Source organism: Dreissena polymorpha, chromosome 12 (genome assembly GCF_020536995.1).
Source record: "Dreissena polymorpha isolate Duluth1 chromosome 12, UMN_Dpol_1.0, whole genome shotgun sequence".
In the NCBI taxonomy this organism is placed as follows: domain Eukaryota; kingdom Metazoa; phylum Mollusca; class Bivalvia; order Myida; family Dreissenidae; genus Dreissena; species Dreissena polymorpha.
In genome coordinates this window covers 74,187,855-74,215,535 of record NC_068366.1, presented here as the reverse complement: position 1 = coordinate 74,215,535, position 27,681 = coordinate 74,187,855, and the positions used below count along the sequence as shown (strand labels likewise).

Genomic DNA, 27,681 nt, shown 5'->3' with positions numbered 1-27,681 from the left:
GGTTTGAGGTCACTGGGGCCAAGGTCAAAGAGGCTTATACTAGAATTTTCCGTCACACTTTTGTTACAGTTTCTCATAGCACCTTCAATTGTTTACCGATCTCTTTCATATTTGGCATGTAGGTACCTTTCATAAACCTCTACCTTTTGATGAGGTTTGAGGTCACTGGGGTCAAGGTCAAGGTCACCAAGGCTAATAATAGATTTTTTTAGGTGGTTATTTACACATAGATTGACAAAGCGCATCATCGGGTAGCATCCATCAGTTTCACTGATATTCTTGTTTATACTTCATACCCATGTCACTTATGGTCAAATAATGTTTTAACTAAAAATTTATCATGATGTCGATATTATGTGATGAACCAAAGAAACACTGGTGTCACTGACTGGGAATTGTTTAGACATAGTAAAAACAATAATATGATTTTAATAAATATAATTGCACTTCTTGATTTTTAGTTCCTAATTGTAGGTTGTTATGTATATTTTGTGATCATAAGATATTGCAGATTTAATTGCAATAATAATTTTGACAATTTTATGGACACATATTTTCAGATAATTAGACATCTAAACTAATAAACATCTTTAATTACCATCCTGTCCTATAATTGAGCCATGTCATGCAAACGATGCTCTATTTGCGGCCTGCATAGCTCAAGACAAGCTTGGGCACTCAGGAGCTCCCCTGTCCACCAAAGAGACCTCAAACCTTATATGACTTAATATAAAATGTGAAGGCTGGTCTGGAGAGACCCTGGACCCGTATGGTGTAAGATCCAGTTACTCATTACATGGCTAAATGATACTGGTAGGATGTCAATGGGTTCCATTTAATTTACCCTTTCCCACTTGAAAGTGAAAATGGCTATATGCAAACAGCATAAAACCAGAACAGCCTGCGAGTAACCTGCAGTCTGTTCAGGTTTTATGCTGTTTGCTGCTCATCAGTATAGACCGTTCCATAATCGATAAATTGACCGCCGCCATATTGTCAGTCACGTGACTGTCCGCCATTACACTTCTGCTAACGTATGCGAGTCTGCGATTCCAAAAGCCAAAGACATAGAGAATACCCGCTTCACCGTTGTCGGATAAATTACTAAATGATTGTTTGAAGTTGAGATTGATTGTTACAAATAAAATGTTTAAAATGCTTTCGTGTATTTTTTTTATATCTGTAATCAAGTGGTAATCATCGGCGAAAATTTGCCGGTTCAGTCGCTCATACTATGTCTTTGATTAGACTTGTTACTTTTAACGTTTCACAAACAATTCACGCATGTATTGTTGTGTTGATTTTAATAGCCGCAACATCAAGCAGATTATATTTTAATTAATACTTATAAAAGATTCTCGCGCAATTAATTACCGCTAATTGTTTGTAATTGATCTAATTTAGTAAAAATCTACATTCCAAAATCATTACATATTATATTAAGTATGATATTTTTGATACGCCTTCCATTATTTTTCTTGTTCTAACTGATATCAGAGATAAAAAATTGTGGTTTGGATTTATATTTATTTTTTTAGATGGAATTTTGTCACGTTAAAAAACGAGCTTTTTATCATGAGAGAGTGATATTGATCTTGACGGCCTTTTATGTGATTATTCGGAAGATGAAGAGAATGTGATCTATGTGATATATCTATATTTAACCAGGTTTTCCGTAGGAAAAAACTGGTTATTAGATTGGCGAATGCGGGCGGGCTGGCTGGCTGGCTGGCGGGCTGACTGGCGGGCTGGCGGGCGGGCGGAACAAGCTTGTCCGGGCCATAACTTTGTCGTTCATTGTGAGATTTTAAAATCATTTGGCACATTTGTTAACCATCATTAGACGGTGTGTCGCGCGAAAAAATTACGTCAATATCTCCAAGGTCAAGGTCACACTTTGAGTTCAAAGGTAAAAAATAGCCATAAATGAGCTTGTCTGGGCTATAACTATGTCATTCATTATGAGATTTTAAAATCATTTGGCACATTTGTTCACCATCATGGGACGGTGTGTCGCACAAAAGAATCACGTCAATATCTCCAATGTCAAGGTCGCCACGACTAAAAATAGATTTATTTTAAAACAAACTTACAAAGGGGGTTAATTTTGTTTGTTCATTTCAAAAGTTCAGTTTGAGTTGTCTCCCTTTATCAGATTTTTTTTCACAATGAAAACCTGGTTTTGTGACAATTTTGTCCCTTGTTTCATCTTTGAATCATTTAACAGCTATAAAGCTAAAAATACTAAACATTGTATTTTATAGGTCTTTGAAGTAACGCAAAACATATGGATAACGACTCCAAATGTTTAGTCAATTAATCCACACAAAAAACTCAGATAAAAAAACACCTAAATAATATTTCAAAAATATATTATTAAGCTCCTAATTTATTAATACATTTATTTGCAACTTTAAAAACGCAGCATAAGCATCAAATTAAAGATTATCTGAAGACTGAAAGGCCGACAATATGACACAATAAAGAGCTCTATGCATAAGCCGTAATATTTTTTTTTGCAGAAAAGCTTCTATAAATTACAATAGTAATACATCTAATTATAAAAATATAATTATCAATGGCATGAGGACGCTAGTGTGATTAATAAGTGAGTGTTAGAAAGTGTAAGGAGTGCTTTGAAAATAAACATACTACAAAGCCATATTAAAAGCAAAGGACATGACAGTATTTACATGTAATTTTAATTTGATGGGTTTTGTACAAAGAATGACGCTATTGAGGAATATTAACATACAACTGAAAAAACACAACTTCATATGATGCAAATTGAACTGTGTACTCATGTATATTGAAAACTCGTTACTAGTGAGTATGAGTGACACATATCTAACATTTTAACACACATATATTTATATACATATATATTTTTTTAAATATTTTTTACCTCTGTTTGGTGTCAAATGTAATTTATTGTTTTATGATATCGTTCGTGCATTGCCGTAACATCAAATGTTCATACGGAATGACGTAGTTTTATTTAACCGATACCCGCTAAATACCTTAAATGTGTGGGTTTTTTTTTTTTAAATACTTTATTTTTTCATAAATTAAACGGGCTAGTATCTTTACGGTGTACAATTTCTGATATTCTATATTGGACATAACTTTTAATTTGTAAAATATGTAACATATCTTATTTACGCAACTGTTAAGTATGTCGGAGGTAAATTATCTTACCAAATGACTGCTTAAGACTACCAGGAAGATGAGACATGGTGACATCATCAATTGTGTTTAATGACCAGATTGTCATCTGCCACCCAGTGTGGTTTATGACACCATGTGGTTAGTTAAATCTGGACAATATCTGATCAAAACGAGATAATCGGATTATGCAGAACAAAGGGGCAATTAAACACTGAAATGCAAAGGCATACACGATTTAAAGATTGATGCAAATAATCAAATGAAAAATATTGCATTTAATTTAATTAAATGCTTTTTTTAATGTGTCAATGTGTTAGTTTTCCAAGACAACCAAGACCATGTAATGACGGCCTTAGAATTTAGAAAGAAATTCATCCGTTGAATAATCGGTGCTCTCTTATATATGTTACCGATTGTTAAGCAGCAGTGTAATGGCGGACGCGGAGAGAATTCAGGGGAGATAATTATGTAATGACTAAATTATGGAACGGTCTATTTAAGGGTTGGAAATAAAGCCTTAAACACTTGAATCTTGTAAGAAAGGTCTTAAATTATACAATAACATATAACTGTCTAAGGGACTACAAATGCATGAGAATACGTATGTAAGTGGTAAAGGGTTTATCTAGCTTGTGAAGAGGCCACTATGTGTGAGTCTCAACTATTATACCTCCCACTCCACAGATAAATGTTTTAAACACTAGCAGGCCCATTGGCTCTAAATTTAATTGGCAAAATTGTCATAGCTTTGGCCATTTTTTTCTCATTTTGGATGTTTAAGGCCAAATATAACTTTTTTCATTGCAAAATGGGTCAGTCTTTAGCTGTTATTGGCTAATTGGCAAGCACTGCCACTAGGCTGTGGAAACGGTCAATATATTAAACCTTTCCCACTCAGAAGCAAAAAGAAAATGGCTATGTGCAAACAGCATAAAACCAGAACAGCCTGCGAGTGACTCGCAGTCTGTTCAAGTTTTATGCTGTTTGCTTCTCATCAGTATCTAATGGTTGGAAATGAATGCTTTAAAACTTAATTTAGTAAGAAAGGTCTTTTAATTAAATTTAACTTTCTGGAGGACTACCAACGGGTCAAAATACATATCTAAGTGGTATAAGGTTAATTCCTTTAGATTCATTAACCATTTGCATGCTGGGAAATTTGTCGTCTGCTAAAATGTCGTCTGCTGAATTTCTACAATAAGGCATTTTCTTCATTTTTTTTCAAAGAATACTATAAGAATAGCAAACAGTTTGGATCCTGATGAGAAGCCATGTTCTGTGGCGTCTCATTTGGATCCAAACTGTTTGCAAAGGCCTTCAAAATTCGGTTTCAGCACTGAAAGAGTTAACAGCTATGGGTTTGTTTTCAGATCAAGTTACGTACCCAGATTGCCACGGAGCAGGAGAAGCTTCTCAATGAGAAGGAGCAGGAGTTGGAGCGTACCAGACAGGAGCTGGCAACCACCAAGGACGAGCTGGGCCAAACATCGGAAAAAGTCAGTGGTTTTAGTTTACCCCTTACAACTCAGATATTTACTTTGACATGTTTGTAGTCCCGTACAAAATCAAAGATACTGGTCAGCATCAAAGGAGCTTAAAACCTTAACAGTTGCTACAAAAATGAAGTGCTTGTCTTATATCAATTATGTTTTTTATGGTTGATGCGGTTGAATGTTTATTGGATTTTGTTATGGTCTGTTGGTTGATTGGTCTGCCTTTTTAATACCACGGGTAGCGTCTGATGCTGATAGGCTTTAATTGATGGGTGTGTCTGTTAGTTTGTTGGGCATTTCTGTTAGTTTGTTGGGCATTTCTATTAGTTTGTTGGGCAATGGGCATGTCTGTTAGTTTGTTGGTTCCTTTATTGTTTCCATACAAAGGGTAATCTTAGAATAATCCTGAATTAGAAAATGTTTCATATAATATCAATAATGCTTCATGGCTTTGATACTGGCAGGGATATCTATGAACAATCTCAACACACCCACATCAATCATTTGAATTATTTTTTACTGTGCCATTGACCTACTTTTGGAAGGTCGACAAATACAGAAGGTTCCAATATTTGGGTAAGGCCACTCCAAATTGATTTGTTGGTCTACGGATTTTTTTGAAAAAAACTTGAAGAGGCGAGCGAAAAAAAAAAAAGTTTTTTTTGAAAACAGGAAAATTCTCGAGCGAGCGAAGAGCGAAGAATAAAAAAACTCAAATTTCGATAGAAAAATATTGCATTATCATGAGATACAGGTTTAAACAGCTATATTTTACATTCAAATCAATTTTTATACAAAGAATATATATCGACCTCATATTTATAGGAGTAAGTTGCATATGACCTTTGACCACGAAATATACGTGTAACCATATCATTGAAGTGAGGGACACATGTCTATCTACTGCTGCTAATATTTGTTTGAAGTTTTAAACAGTGAAATCTTTGAAAAGGTATACCATGTTGCAAGCTGTGAAAAGGTATACCATGTTGCAATAGCACTTGAAGAGGGACAATCATCAAAATGATAATGACAGACAGTCGGACAAAGGCCACGCATATAATCCATTGTTGCTACCTTATTTTAAAAGGGGCATATCGATGGCTAGTACGGTATTGTATTTTTCTGAAATAAATGTATACATTACAAAGAACTTATTTGATGTTTCTGAAATACACGGACCTAGCTGTTAAACATGTTCCGTCAACCATGTATTTTAAAAATTATAAAACATTTTCCCTGTGAAACTTTAAGAACCAGTATTTAGTGATTTTATGTTTATTTTTTGTTCACTTAAAATTGTGTTATAGGAGAAATGTGCCTACATAAAGGGAAATGCCGTCCATATGCCCATTTAATAAAGAAAAAGTATTTAAAAAATATTACGTCATGTTTCCCGATGTTGTTTGAAATTGAACATGCTTCAACGGTATCTGCTGATGGTTGCATGTTCGAACGTAAACAAACAAATTCAAATAAGTCACAGAACGTAGAAGATGTGTTTATATTTTTAAGGGTTGGCTGCAGCAACTTTTCACCGCAATTTGTTAAAAAGTTCACGACAGCGAAACATGTACTGGTCGTCTCGATCAAATTTTTTAGCGTCTGCAGTTATCGATTAAAAAGGTTAGGAAACACTATATTTGGCATTCGTATTCAGCGTCAAAATCGTTTCTGATAGATCGCATTTTTTTCACAAATTAAAAAAAAACAATTGCGCTATGGTTACAGAAGGACACAATAATGAGTGCGAGCGGTAATTTTTATATATTTTTTTCCATTTTGAAAAAATAGGTGCGGCAAATCCGACAACCAACATATCAATTTGGAGTGGCCTAATGAAAAAAGTAACAAAAAAAGTGTTTGTCTTGTATGAATTATGTTTCCTAAGAGCTGTCTTTATAGTTGATGCTGTTGAAAACATTCAATACAGTTACATCATTGGCTCTCATTTTGACTTTGACATTGACCCTTTAATATAGAAGGTCCAATTTATTGGTTAACCCAAAAAGATGTTTTTTTTCTAAATTCTTGTTAAAAAGCTTTGATACTTTCAAGGATTTTATCTATAGACACTATCAACATACCAATATCACCTGACCTCAATTTGACCTTGACATTACCGGTAATTTACTCATGGGACTTAGACTAATTCAGAACATCACCATTCTTGGTTAATTAAACATCCTTAAATTTTTATATCCCCATTACCATTGGTAATGGGGGCTATATAGGAGTCACTTTGTCTGTCTGTCTGTCTGTCTGTCCTGAAATTTCATACGATCTTCACCAAACTTGGTCAGAAGTTGTATCTAGATGATGTCTAGGTCACATTTGAATATGGGTCATGCCGGGTCAAAAACTAGGTCACGGGGTCACTTAGTGCATTTTTAACCAAAAGATTGTCCGGACCATAAGTATGTCATTTATCGTTAGATTTTAAAATGACTTGGTACATTTGTTCACCATAAAAATTGGACGGTGTGTTGCTCAAAAGAATAACATCAATATCTTCTAGGTCAAGGTCACACTTTGAGTTCAAAGGTCAAATGCTTGTCTGGGCCATAACTTTGTCGTTTATTGTGAGACTTTAAAATCATTTGGCACATTTGTTTACCATCATTGGACGGTGTGTCGCGCGAAAGAATTACGTCGATATCTCCAAGGTCAGGATCACACTTTGAGTTCAAAGGTCAAAAATGGCAATAGATGACATTGTGTGGGCCATAATAACTATGTTGTTCATTGCGAGATTTTAAAATCATTTGGCATATTTGTTCACCATCATTAGACGGTGTGTTGCGCAAAAGAATTATGTTGATATCTCCAAGGTCAAGGTCACACTTTCAGTTCAAAGGTCAAATCTGGCCATAAATGAGCTTGTCCGGGCCATTACTATGTCGTTGATTGTGAGATTTTTAAATCATTTGGCACATTTGTTCACCATCCTTGGACGGTGTGTCGCTTGAAAGAATAACGTCAATATCTCCAAGGTCAAGGTCACACTTTCAGTTCAAAGGTCAAATATGGCCATAAATGAGCTTGTCCGGGCCATAACTATGTCATTCATTGTGAGATTTTAAAATCATTTTGCACATTTGTTCACCATCATTAGACGGTGTGTTGCGCGAAAGAATTGCGTCAATATCTCCAAGGTCACACTTTGAGTTCAAAGTTCTTGCCCATAAATGAGCTTGTTCGGACCATAACTATGTCATTTATCGTTAGATCTTAAAATGACTTGGTACATTTGTTCACCATCATCGGACGGTGTGTCGGGCGAAAGAATTGCGTCAATATCTCCAAGGTCATGATCACACTTTGAGTTCAAAGGTCAAAAATGGCCATAAATGAGCTTGTCTAAGCCATAACTATATCGTTCATTGTGAGATTTTAAAATCATTTGGTACATATGTTTACCATTATTGGACAGTGTGTCGCGTGAAAGAATAACCTCAATATCACCAAGGTTAAGGTCACACTTTCAGTTCAAAGGTCAAATATGGCCATAAATGAGCCTGTCCGGGCCATAACTATATCATTCATTGTGAGATTTTTAAATCATTTGGCACATTTGTTCACCATCATTAGACGGTGTGTCGCGCGAAAGAATTGCGTCAATATCTCCAAGGTCACACTTTGAGTTCAAAGGTAGAAAATGCCCATAAATGAGCTTGTCCGGGCCATAACTTTTTTCCTTTATTGTGAGACTTTATAATCATTTAGCACATTTGTTCACCATCATTGGATAGTGTGTCATGGCAAAGAATTACGTCGATATCTCCAAGGTCAAGGTCACACTTTGAGTTCAAAGGTCAAAAATGGCCATAAATGATCTTGTCTGGGCCATAACTACATGTATGTCGTTCATTGTGAGATTTAAAAATTACTTGGTACATTTGTTTACAATCATTGGACGGTGTGTCATGCGAAAGAATTCCGTCAATATCTCCAAGGTCAATGTTACACTTGGAGTTCAAAAGTCAAAAATGGCCATAAATGAACTTGTCCGGGCCATAATTTTTTCGTTAATTGTGAGATTTTAAAATTACTCTGTACATTAATTTTGTTCACAGTCATTGGACGGCGTGTCATGCGAAAGAATTCAAGAGTTCAAAGGTCAAAATGGCCATCAATGATAATGGCATAATAATTGTTAAAAATCGCCATAAATTAAATTCTCTTGTTTTGTGAAGACAGCATGCAAAATAGTCTGTGTCAATGCGGCACGTGGGGGTATACGACAAAGCTCTAGTTGTTCAGGTAACATGAAAATTCTCTGTAATAAACTTGTAAAGGAGTTAAAATGTTTGACATACTTTTAATGTTTTTCAGATTTGATATCCTACCCCCCCCCCCCCATTCTTTTTAGGCCTACACAATTATTTAAGCCATGGTATGCCCCTGTCTGGAATCAAATTAGTCTATTAGGTGATATTTAGCTTCTAAAAATTTGTTTCAGGGGTTTATATTATATATTTGTAACATTATTTATAAAGAAAAAAACGTTTTTGCAAATGTTTACTGTTTAAACAAGAGCATTTTTAATAATAATAATTATAATAATAATGATAATAATAAGGATTATACAATTATGTTTTATACACAATTATTTGTAATTAAAAAAGCAGGAATTTATTGCACACAATTATGCAATTAACTAGTCCCTAATGAAGCTAGTAAGAAAATTATTTAAAATTAATTCTCAAATAATTTTAAAATATTTCATCTCTCAGCATTATTTAATAACACAATTAATGATGTACATGAATACTTGCCATTTATATGCAAAATTACCTGCCTTACAAATACTTTCAAATACTTAGAAATTCGGAACCCATTTAGCTTACATAAAACTTGTGTGACAGTCTGCTGTATTTATTTTCAGTCCAAATCTCTGCAAGAAAAGTACGACACAACTGTGAAAAAGCTAGAGGAGTGCAGAGACTTACTGAAAACAAATGAAAATGGTAAATACCTGTACTTGTTAGACCTTTGTTGCAATACAGTTCACTCATTATACATTTAACCCTTTACCACTTAGATACGTATTTTGAAGTGTTTGTAGTCCCTTAGAAAGTTAGATTTAATTAAAGGCCTTTCTTACTAGACGCAAGTTTAAAGGCTTCATTTCCAACCGTTAGATACTGATTAGCAGCAAACACCATAAAACCTGAACAGACTGTGAGTTACTTGCAGGCTGTTCGGGTTTTATGCTGTTTGCACATTTTCACTTACCGTAGCTTCTAAGTGGGAAAGGGTTAAATTGTGCATGAATTTTTATGTAAGTTGCCTTTGTTCATTTTGTTGATTAATGTTGTAATATGTTTTATCATGTTAAGTTTGGTCACAACTAGGTAAGTTTTTTATTTAATCGGAATAAAACTTTGGTCAATTTGTAATTGTCATCGATGTTTTTTTAATTGTACAGTTGACTCTGCCAATACCGGACTCTCTGAATTCCGTTTTCGAACGGTCGGGCCAGTCCCGTATTTTCTTCTTTTTTTTTTTTTTTTATTCAATATAATACATACAATGTATACATGAATATATACAACATAGTGATTGTACAAAGCAATAAAGTTCAGACATGTTATACAAGATATGTTAATATGTATTTTTTTTTTAAAGAGAAAAGAAAAAAATAATAGAAGAATTGTTATGAAAAATGATGAGTTGTATAAAGTCGGAAGAAAGCATACTGGACTTGTGTGTTTCGTTGTATATTCAAAATGATCTTATAAGATTGAAAAAAAAACATACAAAAATATTTTAGAAAGATAACTTACATTAGAGTGAAATGTATATAAGTGGACAAGCATCATGAGAATTTAATCCGATTCCATTTTTGTACAAAGTTTTGTAATGTGTCATTACTGAGGGCTAATTCTTTCTCAATCTGGACTTTAAGTTTAAGAATATGGATAAAACAATTAAAATTTATAATCCCGTATTTTCTCCTTCTATTTCTTTGTTTAAAAAATGTTGAATAAACCGAACTCTCTCAAAACCGGAAACCAAACGGATATCTCCATGAATTTAGTCATTTTCAACGTAAAATACATTGAGTACACCGGGCGGTCGGTCCAAATTCTCAAGATGCCCGAGGCGTGAAAATTACAATACCTAGTCAGCACAGCGGATTAAACATACCATAAAGGTGTCAAGTCATTACCGCGCTAAAGAAGTCCGATTAAACAATGTAAAACAAACTGTGAATGTCTATAATAGATGTGCGGTAACACCAAAAAGTGATTGACTCGATCGTTTATTAAGCTTATGATAAACAATTTAATTACAAAATTAATGCATGCCGTTAAGACGATCACTTTCTTGTGATCTTCTCGGGTAGTTTAAAAGATTTTATAGCCATGTTTTTAACGCTTAAATGGTTGTTTGTTTGTTTGTTTGTTTGTCAGATAAAACTGTGAGAAATATGACTGTTAAATAGACCGTTCCATAATCGATAAATTGACCGCCGCCATATTGTCAGTCACGTGACTGTCCGCCATTACACTGCTGCTAACTTGTGCGAGTCTGCGATTCCAAAAGCCAAAGACGTAGAGAATACCCGCTTCACCGTTGTCGGATAAATAAATTACTTAATGAATTAATGTGAGGCGATTATCACATTTTTGTTGTTCAAATGATTGTTTGAAGTTGAGATTGATTGTTACAAATAAAATGTTTAAAATGCTTTCGTGTATTTGTTTTTTTTTTATCTGTAATCAAGTGGTAATCATCGGCGAAAATTTTCCGGTTCAGTCGCTCATACTATGTCTTTGATTAGACTTGTTACTTTTAACGTTTCACAAACAATTCACGCATGTATTGTTGTGTTGATTTTAATAGCCGCAACATCAAGCAGATTATATTTTAATTAATACTTATTTTAATTAATACTTATAAAAGATTCTCGCGCAATTAATTACCGCTAATTGTTTGTAATTGATCTCATTTGGTAAAAATCTACATTCCAAAATCATTACATATTATATTAATTATGATATTTTTGATACGCCTTCCATTATTTTTCTTGTTCTAACTGATATCAGAGATAAAAAATTGTGGTTTGGATTTATATTTATTTTTTAGATGGAATTTTGTCACGTTAAAAAACGAGCTTTTTATCATGAGAGAGTGATATTGATCTTGACGACCTTTTATGTGATTATTCGGAAGATGAAGAGAATGCGATCTATGTGATATATCTATATTTTCATCTTTGAATCATTTAACAGCTATAAAGCTAAAAATACTAAAAATTGTATTTTATAGGTCTTTGAAGTAACGCAAAACATATGGATAACGACACCAAATGTTTAGTCAATTAATCCACACAAAAAAACTCCGATAAAAAAACACCTAAATAATATTTCAAAAATATATTATTAAGCGCCAAACGAATTTATTAATACATTTATTTGCAACTGTAAAAACGCTGCATAAGCATTAAATTAAAGATTATCTGAAGACTGAAAGGCCGACAATTTGACACAATAAAGAGCTCTATGCATAAGCCGTAATATTTTTTTTGCAGAAAAGCTTCAATAAATTACAATAGTAATACATCTAATTATAAAAATATAATTATCAATGGCATGAGGACGCTAGTGTGATAAATAAATGAGTGTTAGAAAGTGTAAGGAGTGCTTTGAAAATAAACATACTACAAAGCCATATTAAAAGCAAAGGACATGACAGTATTTACATGTAATTTTAATTTGATGGGTTTTGTACAAAGAATGACGCTTTTGAGGAATATTAACATACAACTGAAAAAACACAACTTCATATGATGCAAATTGAACTGTGTACTCATGTATATTGAAAACTCGTTACTAGTGAGTATGAGTGACACATATCTAACATTTTAACACACATATATTTATATACATATATATATTTTTTAAATATTTTTTACCTCTGTTTGGTGTCAAATGTAATTTATTGTTTTATGATATCGTTCGTGCATTGCCGTAACATCAAATCTTCATACGGAATGACGTAGTTTTAATTAACCGATACCCGCTAAATACGTTAAATGTTTTATTTTTATATTTTTTTAAATACTTTATTTTTTCATAAATTAAACGGGCTAGTATCTTTACGGTGTACATTTTCTGATATTCTATATTGGACATAACTTTTAATTTGTAAAATATGTAACATATCTTATTTACGCAACTGTTAAGTATGTCGGAGGTAAATTATCTTACCAAATGACTGCTTAATACTACCAGGAAGATGAGACATGGTGGCATCATCAATTGTGTTTAATGACCAGACTGTCATCTGCCACCTAGTGTGGTTTATGACACCATGTGGTTAGTTAAGTCTGGACAATATCTGATCAAAACGAGATAATCGGATTATGCAGAACAAAGGGGCAATTAAACACTGGAATGCAAAGGCATAAACGATTTAAAGATTGGTGCAAATAATCAAATGAAAAATATTGCATTTAATTAAATTATTGCTTTTTTTAATGTGTCAATGTGTTAGTTTTCCAAGACAACCAAGACCATGTAATGACGGCCTTAGAATTTAGAAAGAAATTCATCCGTTGAATAATCGGTGCTCTCTTATATATGTTACCGATTGTTAAGCAGCAGTGTAATGGCGGACGTGGAGAGAATTCAGGGGAGATAATTATGTAATGACTAAATTATGGAACGGTCTATATCCATCTGTCTGCAAATTCATTCATTGCCTGTTCTTAATTTCAAACGCATCTTCAGCATAAATAGTCTCAAATCTACAAGTCTTCTCATATCATTATTCGTCAAAATTGTCTTTGAGGTTTAATTAATTCAGAGCTATTTATAGCGAACTCGTATATGCCTATATGACAAATGTCACATATGATCATGTATAAAGCACCACACTCACTTTAGGATTAATCAAAACAAGTCGGTATGGAATGTTTTTTGCCATTAATCGAATAAAAACACATTTTTCGAAGAATGCTTTAAACATAAACCTTACATGAGTACAGTTATCACATGGTACATGCAAATGTATATGGTTTGTTTTATTCTTGTATGATTTTGTACACAATTCATACAATGTAATTTATTTGGGCAATATGCATACTCTTGGTAAACCGGAACTCTCTGAAAACCGGACAATCAGGCCGGTCCCCTGACCGTCCGGTTTACAGAGAGTCTGCTGTATATTTTAGGTGAAATGAAGGAATTTTATGCAAATTAACAGACTTACGGATATTTAAAAGTTGCAATAATTCTTGAATGATGTTTTATCTCATTGCCCATCCCTGAGACTTGAGAACAAAGAATGGGCTTAAACCTGAGAAAAAATACTTAATATGCATGCTTCCAGTGTTGCTTTTATCTAAGGGCCTCACATTTTTTATTAAGTATAAACACAATGCAATAAAGTAAATACTAGCATTTAAACGGTATAGCTGAATACTTTTAAAAGCATCAGTGTTCTGAAACTGAAAGCAAAAATTATTTTTCCTTATATTAAGTGAGCATCCCATTAGTGTATTGACGTCATCCACCTCAAAATTCTTGTCGCTATTAAATCATAGCTTAAAGTTATATCTATTTATGTGTTTACTATCATTAAAATAATATTTTCTTTCTTTTTACTATTGTTTTATGTACAAAACTATTGCAAGGGCAATACACACTGTACCTTTTGAATTTCATCTTATTTATTCTTGTTAATTTGTATAAAGGAAAACAAAAATGGCAGGAAAATGTGGGTAGGAAATATCTTCAAGTGCCTGTTGAAAAATCAAAAAGACTAAAAGATGTTATGTTTAAGGTTTTAGGAAATGTTGTATATGATATTCGTTGACCAAACTCACTATGTCACATGGAATTGCAAATATTTCGATTTTTTTTACATAAATACATACATATAAATAATTAATGTAAATTGAAACAGCTCCAAGGAAAGCAACTTTAAAAAATGTTCAAGTGTTTCCAATTTCTATAAAAGTTTTTTATCAAAACATGGATGACAAATAGCTTTAAATTGAATAGGGATGTACTTATTTAAGGTGGTAAATTGCTAGTAAAGCTCAGAAATAAAGCATTTATAGAATTAATATTGATAGGATATTTTGGCTGATTTGGTATATGATTGAATTTGTTTTTAGGAGTTGTTGTAGAAAAATATAGTCACACGAGTGGCTTAGCCAAAAGGAAAAATTTACCCTTTTTATTAAGAGAGAAATAAATATTTCATCATTCCCAAAGGGCATGACCTTTCTTTTTAGCTAGACTTTTCAAAGAAAAGTAAAGCTGTTCTACTCTCTGGGTTTAAATGTCAGGTGTCTGAGATTAGAAATGTTTAGGGTAATTAACACTTAGAATTCATTGCTAGTGAGTGCCAATTAATTTTCAAAACCCCATGGTACTCGTAAATTGCTGTATTGCCTATGATGCATTACAGAAACCAAAGGGCATCTTTGGCGAAAGCACAACATGTTCTGTCTGCAATGATGTGAGGGTTAAATGTCAATGCTTTTACAGCAACCACAGTCTTTGATCATAAATGAATAAACATAAATTGAGCAGTGTAATTACCACGTCCTTTAACATTAAGTTGAACAAATGATTGTCAGAAAAGTGTTGTAAGATTGACAATAACAGTGATACCGTCAAAACCAGTAAGCTTAAAACGAGTTTAACAAATGTTAAAGGTCAATTTATTGGCAGAATGGGAAGCACCTTATCCTGTTGACATTTATCTTAGTAATATTTTTTTGTTATTTACACAGGGAAACATTGAACATTGTGACTACAAAGTCAAGAATTTTACTGGTAAATTGAAGTCACATTGTTACACTTCTATGTGGATATGGTTTAATTATTAGTTGTTGTTTGATGGAGATGTCCATGAATTAGGTACTATTGCTGAAATTATTATAAAGCAGTTTAAATAAATTGATTGTAATTATTACTAGAATCATGTCACCAAAGACTAGAATAATTAGTTTGGTGTCTGCAAATTTGTACTAATCCATAATAAGAAAAAGGTTTATGAAAAGACTGCGATTGATACCATGTACATGTATGTACATTGTACTTGCGGTGATTAAATGGCTGAACAAACATATGAGTCATGCTCTGAGAAAACAGGGCTAAAAAAGGCTGTAAAACATACCCTATCCCAAAGCAAACATACCCTATCCCAAACCGAATTATAAAAAAAATCCCTATTTCCCCCCCCCAAAGTGACATGGTGAGCTTATGTGACGTGTGATGTCCGGCGTCCGTTGTGCGTGTGTGTGTGCGTCCGTCCGTCAACAATTTGTTTGTGTAGACAATAGAGGTCACAGTTTTCATCCAATCTTTATGAAATTTGGTCAGAATGTTTATCTTGCTGAAATCTGGGTTGGGATTGTATTTGGGTCATCTGGGGTCAAAAACTAGGTCACTAGGTCAAAAACTAGGTCACAAGGTCAAATAATAGAAAAACCTTGTGTAGACAATAGAGGTCGCAGTTTTCATCCAATCTTTATGAAATTTGGTCAGAATGTTTATTTCGATGAAATCTGGGTTGGGATTGTATTTGGGTCATCTGGGGTCAAAAACTAGGTCAAATAATAGAAAAAACCGTCAACAATTTGTTTGTGTAGACAGTAGAGGCCACAGTTTTCATCTAATCTTTATGAAATTTGGTCAGAATGTTTATCTTGATGAAATCTGGGTTGGGATTGTATTTGGGTCATTTGGAGTCAAAAACTAGGTCACTAGGTCAAAACTAGGTCACTAGGTCAAATAATAGAAAAACCTTGTGTAGACAATAGAGGTTGCAGTTTTCATCCAATCTTTATGATATTTGGTCAGAATGTGTAACTTGATGAAATCTGGGTTGGGATTGTATTTGGGTCATCTGAGGTCAAAAACTAGGTCACTAGGTCAAATAATAGAAAAACCTCGTGTAGACAATAGAGGTCACAGTTTTCATCCAATCTTTATGAAATTTGGTCAGAATGTTTGTCTTGATGAAATCTGGGTTGGGATTGTATTAAGGTCATCTGGGGTCAAAAACTAGGTCACTAGGTCAAATAATAGAAAAACCTTGTGTAGACAATAGAGGTCACAGTTTTCACCTAATCTTTATAAAATTTGATCAGAATTTTTATCTTGATGAAAACTGGGTTGGGATTGTATTTGGGTCACCTGGGGTCAAAAACTAGGTCAATAGGTCAAATATTAGAAACACCTTGTGTAGACAATAGAGGTCACAGTTTTCATCCAATCTTTATGAAATTTGATCAGAATGTTTATCTTGATAAAATCTGGATTGGGATTGTATTCGGGTTGTCTGGGGTCAGAAACTAGGTCACTAGATCAAATCATAGAAAACCCTTGTGTAGACAATAGAGGTCACAGTTTTCATCAGATCTAAATTAAATATTGTCAGAATGTTTGTCTTGTTAAAATCTGTGTTGGCATTGAATTTGGGTCATCTAGGGTCAAAAACTAGGTCACAAGGTCAAATAAAAACAAACTTTTGTAGACAGTAGTTAGTTTAAACTTATTTATTGCATCAAATATGCATGGGATTGGATTACAAGTTTTTGCAACATTATCTGGATCCTCTCCCAGATAATTATATAACATAATTTACTAAAATACATTATTAATAGTTCAACAACATAATCAGTTAGTTTAACATAATTATACAAAGATAAATTGACATGAAAGTAGGTTAACAATTGTAAAGTTATTGAGAATAGTTATCTCCCATTGTATGCATGTCATTGACAATTTTTATACAAAATTTAAAACCTTTTTGAGCCCGCTATGAATGACTGTACTGTTCTGAACACCATTTCATTAAAATCCAAAGACATGTTGGGGTCCCCACATAGCAACAATTTAACATTAAGGTTATGGTTCAATTTGCTTATAGTTAGTCCTCTTATGTGTGCGAAGTTTAAACATTCAAAAAAGTAATGCCGCGCATTTTCACAAGGAGCTCCGCAAGAACAAGATTGATCAGCGATTAGATTTGATCTATAAAGATCGTAGTTTAAACTACTACACATATTTCTAAGTCTTGTGTGAGCAATGTTTACTTTTCTTTTGCCTATATTATAGTATTTTGGGCACACAAGTGGCTGTGGGGTTATCGCTGATCTGAAAGAAGATATTGTAGGTTTTTCTCTTGTGTCTGTATTAAGGTCATTCCACAATTTTATTGTAGATGGAAGAGAGGTCACAGTTTTCATCCAAACTTAATTAAATTTGGCCACAATGTTAATCTTGATGAAATCTGGGTTGGGATTGTATTTGGGTCATCTGTGGTAAAAAACTAGGTCACTAGGTAAAATCATAGAAAAACCTTGTGAAGACAATAGAGGTCTTAGTTTTCATCTGATCTTACTGAAGTATGGTCAGAATGTTTATCTTGATAATATCTGATTTCGGATCGTATATGGGTCATCTGGGGTCAAAAATTAGGTCACAGGGCCAATTCTAGTAAAACCATGTGTAGATGAAAGAGGTCACAGTTTTCATCATGTCTTAATGACATTTTGTCAGAATGTATTAATTAATGAAATCTTTCTTGGGATTGTTTATGGGTCTGATAGAAATAAAGTTCATGTAGCAAGGTTAGTCAGGTGAGCGATTCAGGGCCATCATGGCCCTCTTGTTTTGTGTGTGTTTTTTTTTAAGAAGTGTCTTATGACTTATGGTTATTAGACTCTATATCTCAATTTTATTTTTTAAACAACCTACACAATATATAACCATAATTTATATGATTTTTATCCAAAATGGCCAGGAAAAGACCTCTTGTGTCAATATTTGTTGATAAAAAAATCCCAGTTTGGTCCTTTTTGTTGAGAAAAAATTCTCAAATTTGCCACTTTTATTGATTAAAAATCACAATTTGACCAAACTCCTTTTCCCAAAATGGCTGGAAAAGGTCAATCAAGGATACCACTTTCTGCTTTTATTGTATTATTTTGTTTAAGGGATGCTCTTCTTAGCAAAAAATTAAAACTGGGCTGAAAAATAATCTGGAACAACACTTTACGTACATGCATTTTACCCCATTTTCCCAGAGCAAGGCTCATATTAACAGCACAGATGCAGCAGGGAGACAGCACAGATTCAGCAGGGAGACAGCACAGATGCAGCAGGGAGACAGCACAGATGCAGCAGGGAGACAGCACAGATACAGCAGGGAGACAGGACATTTGAAATGCCAACAACCAACCTAAAGAAAAAAACACAATCCAAAACAGTTTTTCTTCATCGAATTGATCTATCAAATAGCATCATATGTATTTACAGTTATACAATGGCTCAACAAACAGATCAATGAGACTCAGCTGCAGCAGAGAGCTGGCACCTTTGAAATGCCTACAACCACCTTCAGGCCATCTGGAGCAGCCTTGGTGAGTGCATGCGATGACATAGCTGGGGTTTGGCTGGCATGGCATTTCATGGATTAGTGACAAATGGTCTTATTTTTCGGGTATTTTATGTGTGACTCCAAAATGAGTTATGGCCCCTTTTTAAGCAGAAAATAAATGGGACTTGATTAGTTGCATTTAACTAAAAAAAAGTATTAAGTAGTACTGTTAGAGTGCTGAATCTTCATATGTTTCATATATTTTCAGCACATGGTTTATAATGAGATTTTTTATTTTTCCATAGTCAAAGCTGCTTTTGCAATTTTTATGCCCCCCTTCGAAGAAGAGGGGGTATATTGTTTTGCTCATGTCGGTATGTAGGTCGGTCCGTCGGCCCGTCCACCAGATGGTTTCCGGATGATAACTCAAGAACGCTTAGGCCTAGGATCATGAAACTTCATAGGTACATTGATCATGACTGGCAGATGACCCCTATTGATTTTCAGGTCACAAGGTCAAAGGTCAAGGTCACAGTGACTCGAAATAGTAAAATGGTTTCCGGATGATAACTCAAGAATGCTTATACCTAGGATCATGAAACTTCATAGGTACATTGATCATGACTGGCAGATGACCCCTATTGATTTTCAGGTCACTAGGTTAAAGGTCAAGGTCACAGTGACTTGAAACAGTAAAATGGTTTCCGGATGATAACTTAAGAATGCTTACACCTAGGATCATGAAACTTCATAGGAACATTGATCATGACTGGCAGATGACCCCTATTGATTTTCAGGTCACTAGGTCAAAGGTCAAGGTCACAGTGACTTGAAACAGTAAAATGGTTTCCGGATGATAACTCAAGAATGCTTACGCCTAGGATCATGAAACTTCATAGGAACATTGATCATGACTGGCAGATGACCCCTATTGATTTTCAGGTCACTAGGTCAAAGGTCAAGGTCACAGTGACTCGAAACAGTAAAATAGTTTCCGGATTATAACTCAAGAATGCTTATGCCAAGGATCATGAAACTTAATAGGAACATTGATCATGACTGGCAGATGACCCGTATCAATTCTCAGGTAACTAGGTCAAAGGTCAAGGTCACAGTGACTCGAAACAGTAAAATGGTTTCCGGATGATAACTCAAGAATAATAAGGCCTAGGATCATGAAACTTCATAGGTACATTGATCATGACTGGCAGATGACCCCTATTGATTTTCAGGTCACTAGCTCAAAGGTCAAGGTCACAGTGACAAAAAAACGTATTCACACAATGGATTCCACTACAACTGACAGCCCATATGGGGGGCATGCATGTTTTACAAACAGCCCTTGTTCAAAATTTTCCCTGAAAAATGCTTTCAGTTTTCAAAACAATATATTTCTTAAAAATTTGCTGAATGTGATGTAAATATTTACTTTTGATACTCCAGATGTCCCTTAAATTATATAGATCAATTCTGCATATTGAAGCGTTTGTCTATTGTGTTTCAAAATGGCTGGTGATGGTGAAATTGTTTCCTTTGAATGCAAACTTTCAAGCTTTAAATTGTTATTTATGTCCAGCTACATGTTATGTACTAAAAAAGTAAATACATTTGTTTTAAAAAAACTTTTAGATGAAAACAATTCAATTTTCAAAAGGGTATTTCCATTGAAAGTCGTGTGTTGAGTGATGAAACCAGTGACATAAACTGTTGCTTATTTGAAAGTGAATCTGACTATTATGATCTTACCTACATGTATATGTTCATAAGTGGTCTAAAACTCACCCACAACCCCTAACAAATAGTTATTTAATAGTTCGGTAATTATGACATTAAACTCATTTTCTCTTTTGACATATTTAATGAAATATTTTATATTGAGAGTTACTGGTTAGCGAGTATTTGTCGGACAGAAGTATTTACCGGACGTTCTATTTATTTCGTGTTTTGTAACGCTGCAACACATATTGCTTCGTCAAATACTTACAGATGTTTGATTTTTTGAAGTTGACAGCAAAAATTCATTAAATGCTTGTATTAAAGTTAAACAAGTGTGATGTTTTCAAATCTCGTCGGAATGTAATGCGACCTCCTGGCTGGGGATATTAATAGCCCGCACATGCTCAAAAGAAATCCCTTACTGAAACCCGAACTGGGTGCTTAAGATTTTCGTTCGTCTACTGTAATAGAGCAGGTCTCAATTATTCGTATTATAATCTTTTATTTTACCAAAAAATTATGTGTTTAACACGCACACATCATTTAAATTATAGATTTTTTACATCAAAATTCCACACAATTCGCTGTATATATATATCTGAATTGCTCACAAAATGTACTAAGTAAACAATTAAATATAATAGAAACAAATCCCATTTAAAATTATTCACTGTTTGGATTTTCTCCCTTGAAAAATAATATTCTTCTTTCCACAAAGATCTATAAATAAACATGCTTATTTATAGATATTTGTTCGAACTGATATTGGAAACAAATTATTAATCTATTTTCACACTCAGAAAGCGACATATTTCACTATCAAAGTAATCTATTTACATCATTTTAATGTTAATGTTAAGAAAAGTTGCATTTAAACTCTTATTTGTTTCAAAATACTAAATTTATATAAATGTTCGGTACATACTTCTGTAAAGTGGAAAATTACCTCCCTTTAATGACCCCATATACGGCCCTTGTACATACGCAAGCGCACATCAAAAAATGTTTTGTTTACATTCGCTTGTAGATGACAAAACCAGGATGTATCAGTAATTTTTTTATTAATTTTTTCGTATTATTTTGAAAGGTATTAAATAAAAATCGTAACTTTCGTCCGAGAAATACTCGCTGACCAGTAAATATATGTAAGATATTTTACAGTTACCATTTTGCAGCATATGATGCATATCACAGATATGATTTTGTCTCAAAACTTATATGAACAGTATTGTTGCAATTCTGTTACTTTATTTAATTCAGTAGATTTGTGAACATTTCTATTAACTTTATCTGGTGATGTGTTGCAAATGATCAGGTAACTTGTATGATCATTTAAGTTGTCAGTAAGAACTGTTGATTCGTCTTAAATGTTCCTGTATTAAAATTGTCCAAGGTATTGTGACTTGCTTTATCTATATTGAATTTATATTTGTACAGGATAAGTTACTACCACGATTAATGATCATGACAATTTTAACAGTTTTGTAATCCAACACTTAAAATTGTTGCTTCTTTTTTTTCCTACTTCTAGAAACATTTTTGTCACCTAACCTCTAGTATCACATCAATTTTAAAAGATTGGCCTCATGGCAGTCTGAGGAATATGAGACTTGAATGTATTTTGTAAAAAAGCAAATTCAGATTCAGTAGGTAGGGTGTATACAAAATTATAACTTACATAAAGCAGAATTACAAACTTTCAAATCAATCACCAAAAGCTTGCATAGATGTTTAATGCTGATAGTTTCTTCTCTATTTGTCAGCACAACTACAGTACCTCCAGCTATGGTTCTGGGGCCTTATCCCACCCAGGGGCGGGTGACAGAGGAATAGGGGTGGGTATGCCACGCCCATACACTGCCACCCTTCCTCACAAACCTCAGGTATAAGTTTAATCTCAAGTTTAAATCAATGAATCATAAGGGGGATACCGCCAATAAATGGATCTCTTTTGCAACACAAACAGAATGGACTTCATAGTAATATGTTTGTAACAAATATTGTTTTGAAGGATTTACAAAAATCTATGATTTTATAAACTGAAATCCAGAATTAAAGACATCTGAAAAAAGACATGAAATGTAATGCAAAAATATTAAATGCATTAATATAATGTATTTCAATTTATTAAATAGATTAAACATATTCAGAGCCTCATAGAAAATACACCACAATCTATTTGTGAGCAGTTTATGCTACAAAAGTCCTTAAGAATGAAACCAACATTTTACCAAATAGTTTCCTTTTTTTGCAGGTACAGTACAATCCAGGTAACCCTCGTAAGAGTAACCTCCCTATGCCCTCGTCCCTAAGGAATGGAGCACCACCTATACCAGAGGAGATTAGGCCAACGGGGAGTCAGAACAACTCACCTGGCTCAAACAACTCCAACCATTCTGCTGGTGATAAAGAGAAGTACGCAGTTGTTTGGTTCGATGATAGATTTTATGATTTTGCCAATTTTGGGTGCTTAGTAAATATTGCCCGTCCTCTTTGTGCAATATTTACTATACCCCTACTCCACCTTTGATCAAAATATAGTGTGTAATGCTTATTCATGAAATAGTGACAAGTATTGGGAAAATAATTTGCTATATTTTCTTAGTAAGGACTAATTTTGTAAATTAGAATTTCAATTGAAATATAACACTGATTAAAATATAAATGGTCTCCTTTAACTGTTATAATATTTCTAGATATGAACTTTAAAGGCAAACAAATGGCATTCATATCTTTATCTTTAATGCTTCTGCATTTCATTACAGTGATCCCCCATTAGACCCACGGTACTTCAGCAAAAGGGACGATGCAATAGCTATTCGCGGAGTGTCGTCAACTCGTAGCACGAGTCCACCCACAATCCACTCTTCGCTACCAACACATGTGAACTCTCGCCTTAGTCAACAGCAGATTGTTATACCAAAGCCAACACACGTGCAAGCACCCCCGCTTGCCTCCGCATACTTTCCAGGACAGAAGGGTTCCTGATAGTTAACTGATTTGAGCAGCAAACAGCTTAAAACCTGACAAGACTGTGAGTCACTTGCTGTTCTGGTTTTATGCTGGTTGCATATAGCCATTTTCACTTTGCTACTTAGCAAGAAAGGGTTAACTCGCTCGGTTTTTGGTCTTTTGGATCTTTTACGTTTCTGGATTGTTGCAGGAAAATGCTGATGCTGAGGAAACTTTAGTGGCTTCATGTTCTTCAACAGACTGCTGGTTGTTTGCAGCATTAAGTGTGGATGCTTTGCATAGCATAAGTGTCTTGTTATATGCCCCAAAAGTTGTCAGATCATTCAAACTTTTCAGTCATCCAATCACATTTTCAGGCCCTTGTCCTATTCTTAAGACAACTCTAATTTATGATTGACTTTTCAGCTCACAACAAACAGACATTTATGATCAATATTTCCTAAAATAAAAGGTATGTGAAAGATTACATAGAAAACAGGTTACTTTCCAAACGTTTTGTAAAATATAAGGCTTTTCTGCGAATACAAAGCCTTTTTGTTATTTTATAAAAGGCCTCACCAGATATATTACTAAACAATAGGTCGGTAACAACTGTTGTTCTCTATGTATCATTAACCCTTTCAGTGCTGGAACCGAATTTTGAAGGCCTTTGCTAACAGTTTGGATCCTGATGAGACGCCACAGAGCGTGGCGTTTCATAAGGATCCAAACTGTTTGCTATTCTGATAGTATTCTTTGAAAAAAATCGAAGAAAATGCTAATTTTGGAAATTCAGCATACAACATTTTAGCAGACGACAAATTTCCCAGCATGCAAAGGGTTACGTTGTGTTACACCAGGCCATGCTCCAGGTCCTCGACAGTTCATATGTGTGTAATAAGATTAGCATTAGCTCACTGTTTTCACATTGCCATGGACCTGCATTAGTAAAGGTGTACATACAAATGACATGTTTGAGTGCCATCAATGGGTATTTTGCCTTAGGAGGCCACAGTAGCCCCATCCCATCCTGCACAACTGGCGAGTCTGGCTAGGAGCTCTCTGTCCAGTAATGAGACCATAAAACCTTAGGTGATTTTGTAAGTGGACAGCATAGCTCCTGGCCAGAGTGGGCTATTGAAGCTACTCTGGATACATATGGACACATAAGTCCAATTTTTCGCATGACCGGGAAATTTTTGTGTCGAATCATCACACTCATTGAACTTCTGTGTTGTTAAATGTTTAAGTATATTAATATTATTTTTGACTGTCCAAAATAAGACTCAAGCCTGTCATCCGAAAGAAAAGTCCAGAAATTTAGGCCTGATTACGATGTTTAAATTGATTTACTTTAACTTGTGTTTTGATGGATGAATTTGTTATTTTAAATCTTTTTATTATGTACGTCCAATATCCGTAAAGAACCTTGTTGTAGTGCTCATTATAAGCCATCATGAAATTTAGACTGATTTAATTATTATTGCTGTAAGTCATTCCTTATAAAGCTGAAAAATGATTTTCCATATATTGTTATTGATCAGTGAAATTGTATAAATTAATTATGTTTGTAAATGTTGTTATTTGTTTTGTTTTAATAAGGTATCTTGCCTTTGTGTTGAAGAAATTTGATTGATGGTTCTCGGCATGCAATATGAATCATTACTATCAGTTTACAATAGTAAACAGTATTATAATCGTGTATGCACAGAAAGTTTGTAATTTGAGTACAAACATATAAGATCTTTCTGGACTTTGCAAATACTTGCAGGTGAAGAAATAACAACATTTATATAGTGAATATTATAAGAACATGTTGTTTGTAAATGTTTTCAAATCATGTTTACACGTAATATATTGAAGTAAGTGAGAAACATGTAAACTGGAACAGTTCAGTCTGGTTTGTTTGTAAATGTTGTTTTTACCCAATGAATTTCATTTATTCTGCAGTTAGTTATTTACTTTGAAAGTTGAGAATACAAACAATTTATTTTAGGCCTATTATGACCAGTCATTAACCCATGATTTACAGATACTTGTTCTAAAAATAAAAGTTCTTAGAAACTGAATGCTTGAACGGTGTTTGGCTTCTTCGCACTGTGTGCATACAGCATCTTATACATTCATTAAACATAAAATGTCTTTGTAAAATGCTTCATTTAATTACATAATGAACATCTGTTGATGTCAAGAAATCCATGATTTTCAACTTAACCAACGTAAATCTAATGAAATCTTGTTGACAAAAAATTAATGTTTTATGTGTAGTGTGAACATATATGCTTTTAAGTATATGTGGTACAACTTGGTGTTGATTATGATTTCTTTTTCTGTCTCCATCTCTGTCTGTCCAAGACCACATTAATAAAAAAGTTTTAGACTTAAGAAAAAAATGATGTTCAATAATAAATTGCCTTTTTCATTTTTTTGTCTGTATTTGTTTTAAAATGTTTAACAGTACACGAGTGTCCACTTTCAACATTAGCTGTTATGAAAAGTAAATGATTTCATTCACATTTTACCAAACGACTTCCTCAAATGGGATTTTATCTTTAAAGTGCCTGATTTTACACATTGTTAAAACAGGCTAAAAGCAGTTATTTTACATAAAATACCAAAATTTGTTGAATAGTTTGGTCTAAATTCTATTTATTTTCATGAGATTTCTTATTAATCTGGTTTATTTCAATATATGGATTGATTAGTACATGTAGTTATTATGTTTTAATTTTACATCACACAGCTTAACACTCCTTTCTTTCATACATGACCAAGGTTCAAAATGTGTTCAAAGTACCGGTAGTTTCATTATATTAAGAGAGGTATCACATGTAAAACGTCTGTGTTGTTTCCATAAAAATAATAAGTTATATTTGTTGTGTCTAATGTGAATGTATTAAGTATATAACAACTTCGTAACAAAAATTATTTCTTATAAACAACGTATGCATGCCATTGTTATTTGTCTTATTATGTATAAATGCATAATAAATATTACAATTAATTTTGACTTATTTGTGATTTTTATCACTCCCCAACGACTGTCTTTTAGCAGGTTTATATAAATTGAAAACGATTTGTACAAGATTTGGATGACCTATTGTGCCATTTGAAATAAGTTGTACAACATGCAAATTGTATCGGTTGTCTGTTATGAAAACAATGTGTAGTTCATTATCACATACCAAAAACAAAGAGCAATGTGAGTAAAATCTTAGAATAATAGACTTCTATACAAATGAATACAATAGAATTGGTTATGTTTTATTGAGATCTATTTCTTACAAACATATTGAATACACACTGTTTTCGTATATTTAACCAGGTTTTCCGAAGGAAAAAACTGGTTATTAGATTAGCGAATGCGGGCGGGCTGGCTGGCTGGCTGGCGGGCGGGCGGAACAAGCTTGTCCGGGCCATAACTATGTCGTTGATTGTCATATTTTAAAATCATTTGGCACATATGTTCACCATCATTGGACGGTGTGTCGCGCGAAATAATTACGTCGATATCTCCAAGGTCAAGGTCACACTCTGAGTTCAAAGGTCAAAATTGGCAATAAATGAGCTTGTCTGGGCCATAACTATGTCATTCATTGTGAGAGTTTACAATTATTTGGCACATTTGTTCACCATCATGGGACGGTGTGTCGCACGAAAGAATCACGTCAATATCTCCAATGTCAAGGTCACCACAACTTAAAATAGATTTATTTTGAAACAAACTTACAAAGGGGGTTAATTTTGTTTGATCATTTCAAAAATTCAGTTTGAGTTGTCTCCCTTAATCAGATTTTTTTTCACAATGAAAACCTGGTTTTGTGACAATTTTGTCCCTTGTTGTTAACTGTTTTCGGGTGTACATTTTACTGATTTCGTGTATGAAAAAGCTGAATGCGGGTTATTTTTATAAAATAAATTTTATTAAAAAGTTATACAATATATATTGAAATATCTTTAAACTACTATTCTTTTTCAAACCAAGCATATGAAAAAGCGA

General features: G+C 33.7%; 1 protein-coding gene across 1 annotated transcript in view; it reads left to right on the top strand.

Moving 5' to 3' along the window:
• LOC127852776 (spindle assembly abnormal protein 6 homolog) overlaps positions 1–26,685 on the top strand; it is a 57,490-nt gene extending 30,805 nt beyond the window's left edge. The window contains exons 12-17 of the mRNA XM_052386731.1: positions 4,539–4,664; positions 9,550–9,631; positions 18,953–19,056; positions 22,493–22,612; positions 22,984–23,144; positions 23,495–26,685. Coding sequence (XP_052242691.1) covers positions 4,539–4,664; positions 9,550–9,631; positions 18,953–19,056; positions 22,493–22,612; positions 22,984–23,144; positions 23,495–23,717 — 816 coding nt within the window. The 3' untranslated portion in view covers positions 23,718–26,685. The remainder of the gene's footprint in view (positions 1–4,538; positions 4,665–9,549; positions 9,632–18,952; positions 19,057–22,492; positions 22,613–22,983; positions 23,145–23,494) is intronic.
• The last annotated feature ends 996 nt before the right edge of the window (positions 26,686–27,681 follow it).